The sequence below is a fragment of the Balearica regulorum genome, chromosome 20, assembly GCF_011004875.1.
Source record: "Balearica regulorum gibbericeps isolate bBalReg1 chromosome 20, bBalReg1.pri, whole genome shotgun sequence".
NCBI lineage: Eukaryota > Metazoa > Chordata > Aves > Gruiformes > Gruidae > Balearica > Balearica regulorum.
Genome location: NC_046203.1, coordinates 7346573 through 7364511, shown reverse-complemented (window position 1 = coordinate 7364511; position 17939 = coordinate 7346573). Strand labels below are relative to the sequence as shown.

The 17939-nt window shown below is 46.9% G+C and overlaps 1 protein-coding gene across 3 annotated transcripts in view; it reads left to right on the top strand.

Annotated features, from left to right (window-relative positions):
• The window catches only part of COL27A1 (collagen type XXVII alpha 1 chain), a 162479-nt gene that overhangs the window by 81685 nt on the left and 62855 nt on the right, over positions 1-17939 (top strand). For all 3 annotated transcript variants that reach the window (XR_012838465.1, XM_075772219.1, XM_075772221.1), the window contains 8 exons: positions 2722-2775; positions 3486-3539; positions 3688-3741; positions 5792-5845; positions 6150-6203; positions 8146-8190; positions 9508-9561; positions 11002-11046. Coding sequence is in view for 2 of the 3 variants with exons in the window: in XM_075772219.1 (XP_075628334.1) it covers positions 2722-2775; positions 3486-3539; positions 3688-3741; positions 5792-5845; positions 6150-6203; positions 8146-8190; positions 9508-9561; positions 11002-11046 (414 nt within the window). In the remaining variant the exon portion in view is untranslated. The remainder of the gene's footprint in view (positions 1-2721; positions 2776-3485; positions 3540-3687; positions 3742-5791; positions 5846-6149; positions 6204-8145; positions 8191-9507; positions 9562-11001; positions 11047-17939) is intronic.

The following is a 17939-nucleotide window of genomic DNA, read 5'->3' as shown; positions in this document are numbered from 1 at the left end:
GGACACAGCTCAGTAAAATACCTCTAGTAGTTTTGCAGTGTTAGCTCCCCTTATATTGCCAAGCAGAAAGTAGTGGAAAAAACGATGTCCAATCGAGAGCAAAATTAGGTGGGGTGTTTTTTGTTTTTTTTTTTACAGAGACCTCCTCTGCATCCTACAGACAGCAAACCCACCTCACTCTTGCAAATCTGTCACTTCCCTCGTAGCCCCTTTCTGTGCGGTGTTGCGTTCAGAAGGGCCTCAGGGTCTCTAAAGCTGCATTTCTTTTTATAGGTGAAACATGAAACGTAGGCAATATCCCATGGGCAGATCCTGTTTGTAATTTAGATTGTACTTTCCTCCCCCTCCTCATGAGCAAAGTCATTGCAGTCCCTTTTCGTCATCTTGACATGACTTCTTTTTTTTAATAAGAAACATTCCTGACCTCTTTCCTCCTTATTTTTTCCCCTCATATTAAGGAGACACACCCTGAGTCACAGTTCCAGATTTACTGTGCTCGAGGCAGGTGAAAGGGGATGCCCGAGTCCTCAGTTTTGGTTTAAGATATTAATGGCCATTGCAGATGGATCGTTCATGCCGTGACATTTTGCTGGGCTATTGCAGTAGTGTGTGAACATCTTGTGTGGAGCCTAGCTAAAGAGATGTGTTTTGTCTTTCCTGCTTCCTTCTTACCCTCTCTAATGCCCGTTTCTCAGGGTTGTTTGAAAACTCGTTTCTCTGTCATGCAGTCGCTATCCCATTTTGCTTAAAGGCCAGCGATAAAGGTTTGTTCCTGCCTTTTGCTATGCTCAGGAAACTCTTTTCTTATAGTAGTCATTTCTTAATGTCCAAGTATTTCTTCCAAAACAATATTTCAATGTCCACTTATACTGTCCAGGTAGAAAACTACTTAATTAAAAAAAAAAAAAAAAAAATTTTTTTTTTTTGTTTTGACCCTCAGCATAGGTGATAAAGACAAGGAGTTTTCAGAGCAAACCTCTCACTTTCAAGAAAAACCGTTTTCCTGCTGTCTTCTGGTAGGAGCCAGAATTAGAGTTGCCTGCTGATTTCAGTGTTTTAAGCCTTGGACTAGATAAAATAAGTAGAAAATTCAAAGAAGATGAGAGAAATCTGGCAATGGCAGGAAAAGGAGCTGGGTCATACAGTAGGGTTTTTTACCATCTCTATTGTATCTAATACTTGGGTTCATCCACACTGAAGCTGTGTAAATAGCTGATGGTTACCATTTGTTTGCATTGCCAAAAAAAAAGGATAGATGAAAAATAGTTTAGATGAAGCAAAATGTTGGTTATTTGACTCAAATTAAAATATTTTAGGTCAAAACCCAAATGAGTAAAATCAATTTAACTTTTTTTTAAGAGCAACATTTCAATTTTGCTATATAAAAGATTTGTTTTGAAGATGGTTTAGTGAAATGTTCTGGGAACATTTACCAAAACATTTAAGCAAATTTAGCATGAATCCATGAAATGTTTCCATCATTAAATCTGCATAGTTCTTAATTATTTTTCTTCTGAAAAAGTTGTCTCCAAAAGTCTTTCCCAACTCAAGCCTTAACCGTTCACAATTTCATTATCCCCTGCATGTTACTGAAGTAGAATTATTTCAGCTCTCTGATAACAAGTGGGTGGTTTTTCCCTGAGTAGAAGGAGACTTCCTCTGTCATCTCTTTGTAGACTTTGGCTCTGTCGCAGGAGTCCATATGTCTTCCATGTGGACTATGTTTAAACATATAGCTCTCTTGTATGGCTTGTTCCCTTACTAGGAAGCCAAGTTTAGAGGCTTGTGCTGTTCATGGGACAGAGTTCCTCTGATAGTTATTTCTGTTGGGTCTTGTCAGTGAACCAAGTTTTTACAGTCATTCCTTCTGTGACTTCCCAAGTAGAATTTTCCTTTCTGTGCCCCATCATTGACTCATCCTTTGTTTAAGTAAATCCCTAAATAAAAGAGGTTGGAAGGGACATCGGGAGGTCATCTGATCCAACAGCCTGCTCACAGCAGGGCTAAGAGGCAAGCCCACCACTCCTAAGAAAACCTTCAGGGAGACTTATTTCTACCCAGGGAGTCAGAATCTGTTCGGCTGGTCCAAAGAGGAGAAGGAAAGATAGCTTGGTTGGGAAATATTGTCAATGATGGTGTGCTCAAAGATGGGATCCCCATCCCAATGAACACCAGCCTACCCCTCCTGGGGAATCTCAGCCTAGATATTGGCAGTGAGGTGGTACTAAAGCATAACTGGAAGTTACTTTTATTTTCTTATAGAAGAGGATTGATCTTTGATGCCAGCACTAGGATACGTTCACAGAAGCCCCAAGTATTGTTTTCTTTTCTATAGAGCTTTATAAGAGAAAAGGTCCATTTATTGAAAACTGAACTAGCTCTTCTGTTCAGCTGAATTTTAACACTTCACCACCTTCACGGTTGCTGTTAGCCAGAGGAACGTAGTCTTTCTTCTTGCAGCTTCTATAGAAACACAATGCTTGGGAATTCATATTTTTCTCTCTCCTGCAGTTTCACTTCTCACTTTAGAATCAATGTTGGGAAATGCATACTTCGTTCAGGATTGTTGTTACAGTTAATATGATCTACAGTTTGCCAGCAGTTCAGATTTGAGTGGAGCTAGTGATGAGACTTTTGCTGTACAATGCACCGTCTAGCATCTACCTGGGTGTTTTGGCCGTTGCTGTTGCCTATTTTAACTCTCTGGTGATGTGTATCCAGGGTGATCAGGGAGGAGCAGGTGTTCCAGGAGATATCGGCTTCCAAGGAGACAAGGTAATTGTTTTTCTTTTCACCATCATTTTTTTCCCTTACATAGTAGTATGTGTGGCCACCAGCTTCCTTGGCTCATCTTAAGCCGTGATGAGCTGGAACTAGCTGTATCCTGCTGTCAGGTTCCCCTGCTTGGATAGTTCTCATTTGGGGTATGCTACGCTTTTCTAAAATTCATGTCAATATATGGATTTTGCTGTTACCCATAATAAAAGCAGTTCTACTGAGGGCTTTCTATAAAAGGAGCCATATTTTCATGCAGAAATTGGAAGTGATGGGATGAGATTGATGGGGGTAGATGGGAATGTGTGTGGTCCAACGGCTGCAGACTTGGAGGTTTCATCTGCTCGGTGCAGCAACTTAAACCCTGACCCAGTGAAGCACTTAATGCCGTGCATAACTTTTAAGCAAATGACTTCTCCCCTGTGACTACAATATGATACTGACTTCAGCTGGCTAATGCTGTACTTAGCACTGCACCGTGGCCCACGTGGCTCTGAGCCACAACTAACTGCAACAGCTCGTGTGTTCTTCAGGGCTAAATTCAGCCCCGGCTTTAGCAGAAACATCTCACTGTCCCAGCTCCTTGCAGGGTCAGTTTAGCCCTTAAAAAGTGTTTCTTTCTCTGCTGCAGAAACTGGAGCTGCAGCCTGGGGAACTGGCATTTTTTGATGCTTCGTTGTGTTTTCTGAAAAAATGTCTTTCTCTCTCAGGGCAGCCAGGGTTTGCCTGGGGTCCCTGGGGCACGAGGCAAAGCAGGTCCCCTGGTAAGTAACCAAGCGTCCTCTGCTTCCTCATCTCCCTTTCTAAAGTTTTGGTGCCCAGCTGGAAAGAAGCTTGGCCAGGGGTGTGCTATTCGAAACAGGAGAGCCGATAGCCAGCTCACTTTTCTCCATGTTTTTCTGATTTCCGCAGGGAAAGGTCGGAGACAAAGGTCCGGTTGGGTTTCCAGGACCACCCGGCCCTGAGGTATGTCCCACCACCTCCTTCTCACATCTTTCCTTTCTTTGGTTACTTCTGCAACCTCCTTTCTTCAGCAAACCCACACGATAACACCTCTCTCCCGTCTCGTTTTGCCTCTGCAGCGGTAGTTGTTCGATGTCTGCAGCTTGCTGCCCCATGAGGATCGGCTCTCTGATAAACACCCATGTGGCATTTGAGGGACTGTTAGAGACGCCGATCTCCTTTCCCCGCTGGCAGTTTTTAGCTCTTGAGCTGTGTACAGACAGACCCACAGAGGGTTTTGATTAGGAGGCATATGCATATAGCTGCTGCTAATTCGTACGGAAAGCAGGAGCCAAACGCTGCCTCCCACGTGGGCACCCGGCCCGACGGAGGGAGGGAACGGCTGCCACCGCTACTGCTCACCATGACACCTGAGCTCTGATACATTTACCAACCCAGAATTGGATGTTCTGCGGTCAGAGCCTTTGCTAGCAACAGGCAGATGGGTTGGTTTAGGACAATGGCACACCAGGGCTCCAAAAATGCCGAGGCAGAAAGAGCTTTGCTGTGTTGTAGGATTTACTGTTATTTAATGAATTGAGGTCCACTTTTCTTCAAACTGGGAGACGGGGGAAACCATCCATCCTGTACCCTCTGACCACCCTGCACTCAGATTTCCTGATCTCCAGCTACCACGCCAAGCCTTTTTCTTCCCGATCTTCCCGTGCAAGTCCTATATGTTATTCCGCTCTTGTTCCGAAAGGTCAGTCCCCAAAGGTTGTCTCGAACCTGGCAAACAGCATGCCACAGCCTATCACCTCTCCCCATCTTTCCTTCTTTTGTTTTTTTTGTAACACCTTGGCAGGCACTCACTGCAAAGCAGAACATCGTGTCATTTTGCAGAGGGAAGATCTCAAGCCTAGAAAACTAAAGGGAGCTTCCAAAAGATGTGAGAAACACCAGTGATGCACTGGAATAGAGCCCCAGACTGTCTCCCAGCTACCGGCCAGTCTCTGTGGACACTGGTCTTTTTACTCACCATGTGGTTCTCTGGCACTTTTTGTTCTTCAACTGCTTTTGCAGGGCAGAACGCTCATTTCTTGAATCTTGCATCTCCACCTGCCCTCCTCTTTTTGGCCTGGAGCTTCACTTCTCTGCTAGGGTATGATGGAACACGAGTGGTGGTGAGGTAGGGAGGATCAAAATGGGTTCGCGTCCCATTCTGCGTCTCACTTTTCCTGGTTTTTCCTTCCACTTTTTGTCATAGATATCATGGAGGGTTTTTTCAGTTTTTCCCCCACAAAATACCGTTTCAAGTAGAAGACGACTCTTACTGCCCTTACCAAAAAAATTGTCACAGTGCTGCCTTAAATGCCGGATGAGCTTCCCCCAGCACATTGTCACTTTTCTCCTTCATAAGCAACCAGACAACGTCTGTAAGATGCTAGAGAGCCACTTCCAGCACAACTGATGGTCTGTTTTCCCTTCATCAGTGTTCTGGTATTTTCCTGGGTCTGGAAGGGCTCTTGGTTGAGTGCTGCCACTTAGCAATCGTTCCTCTTTGTTGCTATTGGAAATAACCACAGATTCCTTTGTTTCCTCAGCGAAGGGCTGGTGGGTGGAAAGGAGTCGCTGCCTGGCTGAAGGCAGCAGCTAACGAGCGTGTCAGCACCTTTCCTAATTCCTCGCCTGCTTCCCTTTGTCGCTGAGGCGTGCAGTTCGTTTCTCGGAGCAGTGAGATTATGCGCTGACTCATAAAGATTAATTAAAACCCAAATTGCCGGTTTTAGCTGTGTGATGACAGGGAGGCCCTCACAGCAATAAATCTTCTAAGAAGATGGACCTAAAGGGAACTGCTGGGAAAGGCTGCTCTTGAATCAAACCAATAGCGCTGCTCCCATTGTCTTGTTTCGTTCCCCCTAGAAGCCGTGCAGTGGCCCACACACGGACACTGCCAGCACGTAACAAATGTCTCGGCCCTTAGCCTTTAATTAAGACTCTCACAGAGGCTGTCTCTCTGAACCTGGCTGCAAAAGTCCACCTATGCACCCTGACTATTTCTCATTTTCTTCAGGGCTTCCCAGGTGACATTGGGCCACCAGGAGAAAATGGTCCTGAAGGCCTGAAGGTGAGTGGAGCGGAGATTGAAGCTCTGTGTGGGGTGGGAAGCAGCCAGGGAAAACAAAGTAGTCGGAAGGGGGAGAGAGAAAGCCCTGGAGATTCCTAAATATTGTCCTGGCCAGCCTTTCAGCTTGGTCTGTTTGGCTTGAGGTCCCTCCAAGTGCGGAGTTTTCTTTTTTTCAATTTTTTTTCTGTAACAAATTGACATTGGATTATATCCCGTGGCTGTGAAAGAGACTTTCTCATTTTAATTACCCTTCTGAACTTATGTTTCTATTTTCTGAGTATCTTTTCCTTTGGCTCTTTCTCAGGGAAAGCCAGGAGCACGAGGTTTACCTGGGCCGAGAGGACTGCCTGGACAAGAGGTGAGTGTCCTCAGACCAAAAGCAGATTGGATTTAGGAATGATGTTGAATTTTGAAAATTAACGCATGCTGAAATGCTGCCTGCGACTTGAAATCCTCTGGTCCCTCTGAATCTGGAAGCAAATACTTATTTATATTCAGTGATCAGAGCCCTGCAGAAGAGGAGCTTCCACTAAGTTGCGGTCCTGCGATCTTTGCTTCCAGTCACCGCTGGCATCTGCTGACCCTAAGCTCTGCACTGGCTTTTCTTTTAAAGTCTGTTCCCCCACACGTGCGCCCAGAGCGGGTGTTAATGCCCTTTTCCCTGCACACCCCCTTGCGCAGGCATGCCCTGACCTGGCTTTTGCTTTCTGCTCCTTTTAAGTGTGTTCCCTTTCAACTGTGAGACCCGCGGACTCCGCTCTCTCACACAGAGCAATATCCTTTTGTAAAACGAGTACGCAAATTGAAATGGCTGTTCTGCGAAGATTCGTTTGCCCCAGCATCTCGGAGCTTGCAGCTTTCTCTCATCGCTTCATGTGAAAACCTGAAGCTTCATTCCACTCGCGGTCGCTAAGAAGGGACAATCGTCATTGATTTAATTGCCCTGGAGCGGCAAATAATTTATAATGGCAGCAGAGAAGGCCTGAGTGCCCTCTGTTTATCCTGTTGTAATTCCAGTGACTTCAGTGTAGTTTCTTCTCATTTAGGCCAGTGTAAGCTGTTTGTCCAGAGTCATGAGACGTTGTGCAAATAATACTCAGTGCATGCATGGGCAGGAGCTCGGTCTAATAGCACTAATAATTCTTAACTTTTTCTGGGAATTCTTTTGCTTGCTTTCTGAATGGGATTAATGCAAATTAGCTCATTTCTTTGCACTGAAATAGGAAAAAAAAATATTCTAGGCAATTTACAAAGGGAATCGAAGCCCTGCATTCCAGGTTCAGGCAGGCATGACCAAGCTGCCTTCAATTTACTCTCGTTAGTGAGAGTAAAAGCAAGACTGAAGACATGGACATGGACTTTGACATAAGCTGAAGGACTTTGAATGTACACCAGACCACACCACTGTGCCTTTTCTGCTGCTGTTACCCGAGGTGGTAGGTCAAGGCGGTGGATTACATCTTCTGTAGAAATGTGGCATGTTGTGGGTGGTTTGTCGGAGCCCATCGAGCTGGGTTCCTGACTTCCAGTCCCATCTTCAGCCTGCCAGCTCGTGCCACTTCATTACCACAGCTGACCACCTAAATGAGAACAGCCAGAACTGTGGCTGCCAAGGGCGCTTTTAATTTCTCTCTTGGCAGTTGGTTTTAGGCACTTGAGATAATTTTTGTGAAGCTTAATTGAAGGTCTCCTAGAAACTGTAGATCTGATCCTATCACATTAGAAATTGGTGTAGAGCCAAGGGAGAGGACCGAGTCCAATTGCTGTGTGAGGTTTTGAGATAGCTCCATCTTGCAGCATGTGTAGTCCCATTTGAAAGCAAAAGGGAAACCTTCATACAGTTGCCAAATGTGGCAACTGTGGGAAATTTTGCAACACCCTTTTTGTGGGGCAAAGAAATAAAGAAAGAAAAAGTGTAGAGAGCTCTACAGCATTCGTAGCCCTGCCAAAGCAAATGAAGCAGAGGCATGTGAGCATGTCCAGGGTACCCTGTGGGCCAAATCCAGCCCATGATAGGCCCAATCAACTGGTGTTGACTTTGGTCAAATTTTGGACAGCCTCTACTGACAGGACTTGGCTTTAGATTTTTTTTTTCTTGACATGGGGAAGGGAGATGAGAAACCTCAGAGATGCTGAGCTGCCTGCTCTAAGATTCAGAAGGACTCTGTTAAAATGTGACAGCTGAACACACAGCCTGTGTTTAACTGCTGCTCATACTGCAGATCTTTCATTCTTGCTGCATGGTGAGTCCTAATTTTGTCACTACTTTGCCTTTTATTTTTTATTTCTTTTCACCTCAGGGAGATGAAGGACCCTTAGGACCACCAGGAGTCCCTGGTCCAGAGGTAGGTTTCAGTCATTTACTCAGTTACTACCAGTTCTGTTGACCTTGCAATGAAATTGTAGTTAAATTAAAACTTCAGACCTCTTGGTTTGGGGAGTGATGTGCCCTTCTAAGAAATATTGTCTTGTCCATGGCTTGGTCCAACTGCTTGATCCTGGATGGCTGAAAATCAACAGTGTCTTGCACAGGGTGTTGAGTGGGACTCTGATTTTGTAACTTGCTTAAAGTCTCAGACCTTGAAAAACCCTCTAACGTTTAAATAGTTCATCGTCAAGATAAAGCACGCTGACTGGAGACCATCTCTGTAACCAGCCCTGATGTTTCTTCCTTGATTTATAGTATTTTTCAATCAGTAGAGGGCAAAGCAAGAAAAAAGACCGGACAGTGAGAGAGAGTCCTTTTTGACCTCTATATCACTCTGAACACAGTGATGTATCACAGAAACGCGGTTAGAAGAAGGAAGAAGAATATTGTCATATCTGTGAGCTTGCCAGCTCAGGATTTTGTAATGGTCATGTACCTAATTGTCATTGTCTTGAAAATTGGTAACTGTGCTAGAGCTTCTAGGTGGATCAGAAAATAAATGTTTTCTCTTGCATTTCCTCCACCATTCTGGTAGACACTTTTGTTCCCTTCTGGAGCAACATAATAAATTTAGTTACTCCAGTGCCTGGGACAGCACCCTAAGTGTTCTTCTAGCCAAAGGGACAGCTCAACATGAACCTTTTGGTCTGCGGGTTTATTTCTGCTTCTCTGTGGCTGTGAATGTCAGCCTGGCTTCCCCTGCTGCAGGGACAGTCCTACTCCCAAATCCTCTGTGGATGCCAGGGATGGAGCCCATAAGAAGCGTACCTGGCCAAGTCCCTGCCAACACTAGGAAAGTACCATCTTTGAATGCTCAGGCTGCTGGTGTCCTTGCTGGCATTGCTACAGGAAAACTGCGGGAAATAGAATAAATCCAGCTGAATGCAGCATGTAATAAACCAAAGGGCAGCCACAAAGCCCTTGGCTTGGTTGATTATAGTCCACACATCATGTTTCTGATGTGATGTTTAAGTAATGGAATCAAGCTGGAGGGTCAGAAATGGGCTGAACCTTGGAGTAGCTGTCTAGACATGTTCCCCATGGATCAAACCCGGTGTCGCTCGGGACACAGAGCTTTCCTTTTGTGTTGCCTTGGCCTCAGTAAGGGCTGCTACATCTCTAGCACCGTGAATTCCCCGGGAGCATTGCCTGTAAGCTGCACCATACAGATACACTGCTGTGCCCAAGGGCAGCTGTAAGCTTTTTATGTTTATTGTTCTTCCATGTATTTCAGGGTCGATCTGGCCGGAAGGGATTTCCAGGAAGACCTGGTCCCGATGGTCTGAAGGTGAGGAAGGAGTTTGTTCATCATCTGAGAAGCAGTGGGTGGAAGGGGGAAAGGGAGAGGGAAGTATCTTCTCTCAACGTTACCATGCTCTAAGCCTAAGGTATTCATTCCAGAAAGGACAAGGGGAACAGAGGATTTCTCTTTTTCTCTGAATTTTGGGGTCTCTACTTCTGCTTGGTTTCTTTAGCAAAAAGAATGATGGTGCATTTTTTAAGCTATGCGCTTTATTATAAACAAGTGTGTTCCTCCTTTGATATTAACCAACCCCATCTTCTCATCTTATTTTCCATTGCTGCTCCACGTTTTTGTTCTGAAACAATGCACATCATTCCTATCTTTGCTGCCTAATTAGCAGCAGGAGCCATCCCAGGGCAGTCTGCTCCACAAACCCACACTCAAAAGGAAAGAGAAAGCCCAACAAAAACAATCTCTTCAAACAGTAAATAGCAAAAATGTGGTCTGGCAGCACATCTGGAGTATCTGCCTACTGAGAAAATACAGCTGCTGTCACCTGGAGACAATGCTGGTTAGTGGTGACTCTGGCCTCTGGATGGCCTGTCCAGGGGCACTCCACCGGCCTTCGGCTGCTGCCACGGCTGCCCTTATCCCTGGTGGGTTTGAAATTCTCCTCCTCTGCCTCCTGCTTTTCTCTTCACCCCTCATTTTTGTCGTTCTCTGAATTTCTCTCATCCTGCACTGGCATTTAGCTCGTGTGGGTTCTTTCTGTGATTTTCACGTGGATGCTCCGTGTGACAGTAACATGCCCGTGTTTGAGACTTTGCAAGAGCAGAATCAGGGTGCAGCATTGCCTGGGAATATTTGGGTTGTCTTTTATTCATGTGACACTTCCACCGGCAGGTGAATTTTCAGGATCCCTTCTCCTCTGTCATTCAGGAACTATACCTTCCCATGGTGTCCGCACTCTTCCTTCCCCTAGATGCTCCTCAAATCCTTTGGTTAATTATGGTCCTTTCCTACTCTCTTCCTGCTGCTGCTGTGTTTCTGTCTTCGTCTGTCTGTTTTACTTAGTCTTTCAGATTGAAATGTTATGTGTCAGAAACACCTCAACTTCAGGAGCATCCCTGATACCTTATTAAACATGGGGATAAAGCAACCAGGACTAGGCTATGCCACAGGAAAGTAGACAGTTCATGTTTCAATGTCCGAGTTTGGTTTTGTGAAGGTTATTTTACCACAGCACGACCAGCTGCTTTTGGGGCATTTCACTCCAGAACAGCAAGCATTTGCTCCATGTTTGTGTCAGCTGTGTTTCTTGCTTTGGATTATCTATCAAGTCACAATGGGTTTTGTAAGATGATGTTTCTTGCAGATTTTCCATGATTCACACACAGCAGCCTAAATTCTGGGTGTACAAAGAATCACGTTGTCTGACTGGGAGCACCAAGTAACCGGTGTGCCTTGTGTCTCCTTGTCCTGCAGGGTGAGCCAGGAAACCGAGGCCGACCAGGGAAAGTTGGTGAGCAGGTAAACTCTTTGTTTTCCTTGTCTGCTTGACCATCTCCTATGTACAGTGTCTCCTAGATGACCAGAATGCAAGCGGAGGACAGTGGCCAGGGTCTTCTGGCCACCTCAAACCTGTCCATAGTCCTGGTGCTCCAGCTGGGGTGCTCTTAGTCTGGCTGAAGCTCTTGGTGAACAGCACTGGCAGTGACCATGGTGTCTGTTTTAAACTGGAGGTTTTTCCATAGGCAGAGCGCTCTGATAAAGTCACAGTTCAGGTGGATGTGCTGTCAGTACTGGCAGCAGCACAGCACATACAGCCGGCTGTGCTTCTCAAGGAGGCAAAGTCATGGTCAGGAAAGAGATTATGCATTTCTGTGTATTCCTTTTATCCCTAAAAGGGCAATTTCCAGGCTTTGTCTATGTAAGTTTTAAGGGTAGGATCCTCTGCTTTGGGTGCTGTGCTGCTTTGACTCCCACTGGATTTTTTGGGGAGCAGAGGAGACAGCAGCTGAAGAAACCAGACCCTGCAGAAGAGAGGCACTGAGCTGCATTTTGTTGTACCACCAAGAGAGAACGTTCTGCTAGGATAGCAGGGGGACATGCACCATCCCTCTAGGCTTCAGGGGAACCACAGGCATCAAGGAAAAAGAAACAATTGTTCCCATGTCTCTGTGATTGAAACCAACCAACTTGTCCACCACCAACCCTGAAATTGCAGCCACGGAGCCTCCAACATGTTCTGTGCTTTCCTACATGACCACACCAAGCTGGCTGCAGCAGCTGGCCCTGGCAAAGAGGGTGTTGCTTCTCAGCACCGCTGTCCTTCCCAGCACTTTCCTTGCCAAATGGTCAGCAAGTTTGGGTTGGTTTAGCTTGTCAGCCTCTCTGGCTCTTCTTTCCTCTGTATGCAAAAGCTTCTTCCATGGGTTTCTGACCAAGCAAGTCCAAAAAACCAAGGTGGATCCTCTTCAGGACCAGCAATCTGATGAGTCTCAGTATATATCAAGGACAGCTATTTCTATTTGGAAATTAGAGTCATTTCTATATTGTGGTTAATAATTTACTCCATGAACACCAGCAGAAGAAGCAAAGTTGTTCCACACATCTGAGTTCTAGTTGCAGCTTTATCAGATTCTGCACGATCTCAGGCAACACCTGCCAGTGCTCTGTGCCTCAGTTTCCCCTTCAGTGGAAGGCCTGAGACAGCTCTGAACAGTGCTTACCACAATGCCTCCTGTTCTCAGGTAGCACTTACAGATACTGTTGAATTACAGTTAAAAATGAATATTTAGAAGTACTTTCAGATCCTTAACACAATGTTGTCCTTTAAGGACAAAGCATCGTTAGGATTATTATTCTTTGATGTCCCTCAGGACGGACCTTGGATGAAAACTGTAGGCACTGTTCACCAAAAAGAAAACACAGCTGGCCTCCGCTGACACTGAAACCAGCACAGTGGTATGAAAGCTGCCTCTATTATTCTTAGTCAATTAGTCTCTGTCTAGAAATATCACCCAGAAAAAATTTCCATAACAGTCAAGTCATTAGAACAAAAATGTCGCACCAGATTAGTGAGCAATAACCTCCTTTCCCATCACACCTTTGCTGAACGATGATGGAGTGTTGGGTTTTCATTCCTCCCTCAGCCTCAGCGTTTGGTGTTGGGGCTGGGTTGGTTTTTGGCAGAGCTTTGAGAGGTCGGGCTACCAAGGTCCCTTGGCACTGCAAGACACCTTCACCTCACCCCTGTTTTCTCTTGTGGAGGCCTTGATGTTTTCTATTCCATGGGCATAATGGGAATGGTCAAACTTTTCAAAGTTGCTGCTCTGCCCTCCGTACGGGTTCCCTCTGAATGGAAACCTCAGTATAACAGCACGAGAAACAATCAGCCATCCATCTCATTGGAGCTCTCTTCCCTTTCTTAGGGACATCTGTTTAGGCAATGGGAGTTTCTGTAAGGTTTCCAGTGACACTTGAGCTCTCATTGGAAAAATGAGCTTTTAAGCCACAGGGCAGTCCCTGATGTGTTGTTTTTCCATTGCAAGGACACTGACTCGGGAAGTTCATTCATAAGATGCTTGTTGTCTTCATATGCTGGAAGGACTCCAGCTGCTGGGCTCCCCTGTACCCTGGAAATGTGTGTGGTTTAACCCTTCCTTGCCAGTAGATGGAGGCAGAAGAATATGAAGAATACGGGGCCTCTGCCCCAGGCCACCAGCCTTCCTGTTCCAGAGCTGGGAATGCAGAGCAGGAGGATGTCACCAAAATGTCCATGGTGAAGGTCAGACAGCCCTGCAGGAGAAGCAACACCCTGCAGCAGGCAGGACAGCAAACTGGGGAAAGGTGCTGCAAGCCCATGGACCTCCCCTGCTCTGCACTAGAGGCTGAAAATACCAGTGACGAGTTGTGCCGGCTGGAAGAGGCTAAGGTCGAGCTACGTCCTTAATGGGAACGAGGAGGTCCTGTCATGGCAGGAACAGCTTTTGAATCCCTCCTCCTGTACAAGAAGTGACAGCCCTGCTTGCTCGCATGGCGATGTTAGGGTCAGCCACGCACCCGTCGCATGGTGCTGGGAAGGGCAGTCACTCCTCAACCCCTTGGGGTATCTGTTCCTTCGAGGGAGAAGCATGTTGTCCCAATATCAGATGTCCTAAAATAATTTGTCAAAGGAAAGCAGAGCCATCGGTTATCTCCTTAATGTATTTCCCTTGCGGTGCTCTTTCAAGAGAGGGATGTGCTGTAAGTAGGGTCTGACATGCGGAGATACAGCTTGACTTGACCAAGGCCAAATGGGTCACCAAGAACCGAGCAGGGAGTTGCACCAGTGTTTCCCACGTCTTAGAGCAGCGCCTTTCCCAATGCATTTACCTTCCCCTCCAGAGCGTCTTTCTGAGCTGCAGACCTCTCACTCGGGGATTTACGGGCACTGTAGCGTATTGCAGCCTCTTTGATCTGCCAAGGTGTTTTGTCGCACGTCTCCACCGTTCCTTCTCTCGCTCCCCAGAGCCGTTGGGAATTCAACGCGGCCGCAGGCCACGGCTGAGCCCGGTGCGCAGGGGGTTAAACTGCGTGGCTTTGCTTTGCGGGTCAGAGCGTCCTCCCTTAAACTGTGATATTTACTGTTTTACTTTCCCTTTCTTTCATCTGAATGGGAGGATTGTACATTTACTCCCTCCCGTCCTTTGTCCCTGGTTTGTTTTGTTTTGAGTTCTAGCGAACCAGTAAAACAGAAAGGCCGTGATCGGTTCCTGCTGGGAGCGACTGGCGGTCCCGTCCCTGGGAGACCCTGCTCACGCTGGGCTCGCCTTTCGGTTGTTTCTCTCAAATGGGCTATGATTTATGCAAGGCTTCATTGCTGACTTGCTCTCTGTTGATGCAGCCAAGAGGGGGGGCTTAATTATGACAGGGCTGGACAATAAATGGGGAAAGCCAGACAGGAGTTAGGAATTACAACCCGCCGGTCCCCCCCCCTTTTCCTTCCCCCCAAGCCCCCAGCAACTTTTTAACAATCTCCATCCCTTTTCCGCCATGCCCTTGGCTGGGGAATACAGCAGACTGAATCATGAGCGACATGCTGAACTCCCCGTCTAATATAAATGTTTTACATTCTTTCCTGTATACTGTGGGCCTTTATCCGGGCAGCCACCGCTGCTGGGACTTCACGTGCATCATTACACACTCTGCCTGGAGTCGTGTTTGATGCAGGGCTTCTTTTCAACCCTGGGAACCTGGGAAAAACACGTTATGCCACAGCCATTTTAGTGTAACGGCCACAATTCATGTCTGCTTTGATTTAATATTTGCCACCGGTGGCTTTTCTGGTTCTTAAAACTTAAATCTTTTGCTGCTTGTGTTCCCTTTAGTGTCTATCCCATTTTGGCCGGTGGAGAGTATCGCTACCCAACCTCCCCCAGTTGTTTCATATACTCCCAGTAATTTACCGCGATTTATTTTGCCCAGACATATCTATCTCGATTTGTGTCTGCTTGCAGACACAGCGACGTTGGTTAATTTACCCCAGAGCAGCCAGTATTGGTTGCAAACACTATAGAGCTACTGTGCTGGCAGCCGGCCACCTCACAGGGTCCCTGCTCTGCCATCTCGCTTCGGGCCCTGCTCGACCCTGGTCACGCCACGGGATGCTCCTCTTGCTGGGTACGCGGGGAGCTGCAACATCGTCCCTTGAGCAGGAACACGATGTACCAGCACAGTCAGAATTTCCCCTGGTTCTGGAGTGAAAACCAGGCCAGAAATTGTGGCTGTGCTCCCCCTCCATCCTGCCGCTTACCTGCACAGCGGTGCGGGGTTTGCCTCTCCCCCGCTGGCGTTGGCGGGTTTCTGCACAGGCTGTGACAACGAACGGCACATCCGTGACAGCGAGAGGGGTCTTGGGAGGGCGTTGGGTTTGGGGGCTGCTTGGCGTGCTGCGATCGGTGCTCCGCAAACCATCCGTAGAGCAGCATCAGGTTGGCTGGGAAGCACAGCCATCACTTTGTGACCCAGATTCCTTGGAGACTTTTTAAGGTGGGAGCTGCTGCTGCTGTGGACACTGTGTCAGAAGTATTAGCCTTCAAGCCTGAGTTTGGATATGCAACGCCGCACCCCAAGCCCCGCAGAAGTGTTTCAGTCTTGTTCTGAATGGTAACAACATTTGCTGCAAGAGCAGGGATCTCTCTTCTTCTGCAGGGAAGAAACCAGAAATATCTTAAAGAGGGCATCTTCCCAGGGAGAGAGAGAGTGAGTTCTGCAGTTTTTCTGAGAAATTGGAAACGAAGGAACAGATTTATTTTCTCTTGCTTTATTATCTTATTTTTGGCTAGCAATGCATTTCCTTGTTTCATCTCATTGCTTTACCATTCTCTCCTCTGCCTTAACATTTGCTGCCTTCGTGGCCTTGGGCTACTGGAAGACTTCAGTAACTGGATGCAGTTATCAGCTGTGTATCTGCACTTGTGTCTAATTGAAGGGATAATTGATTCAGCAGCCTTCAGCAATGCCACCCAGTGGCAGCTTTGTGTGTGCAGATGCCACAAATTTGCCTGCTCTCCCTTTGGTTCCTGCGTTGAGTCCGGCACTGCTTTGCTCCCCCGTGCGTCTTGTCCGTGCAGCCCGGCCGCAGTGGCACGCTTGTGCATTGGGAGTGCCTCAGCTTTGGACACAGCAAAGACCATTTCAGTGCTGATGTCAGAAGAGTTGGTGACATCAAGTCCCCGACGGGATAGTAGAGCTTTTCTGGTAGTTTCCCATGGTTAATCAATATTTCCATCATGGCACAGTGGCATGCCGGTTTCCTGGGACATCATCTCTGGATGAATTCCTAATGCAAGCATCTAACTCCAGGCTCTGACATACCCGCTGAGCTCTCTTGCTTCTCTCTATGAGGTTTTTTTTTTTCCAGACCCTTTTCACCTGGACGTTGCTCCCACGCCAGAGGGTGACAAGAGCCGCTCAGAGCAGAGCGCGGTGGCTGGTCCCTGCAAGAGGCAAAGCCAGCTGAGCAGTGAGAGATGCTTTTGTTGATCCCATCAGCATGCCTCACTGAGGAGCTCCTGTCTCCAGTGATGTTCAAAGGATGGCATTTAATTGCACTATGTGAGGAATGTTAATGCATGAAGTCTCTCGGCATTTGGAGTCACCGTCAGAAGCTGTTCCCTCTAAAAGTCATTGGAGAGCGACCCACATTGTATTTTCTGTCTCTGAATGGGTCTGCTGAGCCTCACACATACGGGAATAGCGACGAGGCTGGTTATTTTGTGCTACAGCTTTACATTGGGAGTGTAACTTCATGGAGAAGAGAGGCTTTTGGTGGCAGGAGGAGTTGCACAACCTGTGAGTAGGCTGCTCTGTCCGCGCCAGATGCTCCTCCATAGCTGGGCAGTATCACTTTACACTGTCAATGCACGGATGTAAACAGAACCGCAGCGATGCACAGACTGCAGAGAGCTCCTCTACAAACTGCACACGTGTCAGGCCAGCTGGGAACAGAAAAAGCAATGAAGCAGGAGTACAGAGAGGAAACTTTTGCTGCTTTTCTTGCTGTTCCCCCAGAAAGGAGATAGCAGGGTGAAAAGCTCTCCTTTTTTTGAGACCACACTCCGGAAGCTGCCTTGCTAGTGGAGCTTTTTTCCCTCGTGTTTGTTCGTGCTGAATGTTTTCTTGAGGGTGTCATTTAAAAACCTCCTTGGTGTTGAAGTGAAAAGGTGAGCTGCATTTGCAGAGAGGAACTTTACTGTTTATTATGAAGATTTCAAATTATTTTTAAAAAGAGGAAGAGTAGGTTGATACCACTGCAGAATCCATCTCCAGTCTCCGACTTGCTCAGCAGCCACCTCCCAGTGCCTAAAATCAAAGAAGCCTAGAGCATGACACCACCCGTGCCAGCTGTGGGCAGGTTATGAAGTGTTTCAACAGGGGATGAATCCCTGTAGTTACAGACTCACTGGAGGAACTAAATATAGATATCTGTCTCCCAGTGACCCTTACAGGGACTAGGGATGAGGCTGTGGGAATCATGCAGCGAGAGAGCGAGTGCCTGCCGTGGCAGGGAGGATGGTCCCTTGCATCTCTAGAGCCAGAAACCCGCTGAATTGGTGCGGAGGCTGCTGTATTTTAATTCTCAGGAATCTTAGCTTGAGATTACATCTGTTTCCATCTTTCTAATGAAAAGCAGTTCTGTTTGTTTCTTCGTTATCCCAAATGTTGTTAAATCCTAACAAATCCTGATCTTAGACTGGGTGGTGTTTTTTTTCCAAGATAGTTTCTGAGTAGCGTGATAGATCTGCTGCCCTGCTGGCCCCTCTGGCTGCATCCTCAGACCTCTGTTTCCTCCTGACATCCCAACGGCATGACACTATCCAGGGCAAAATTAGTTTGCACAAGGGTTTGAGGCAGCACAGATTAACCCAGAGGAAGTC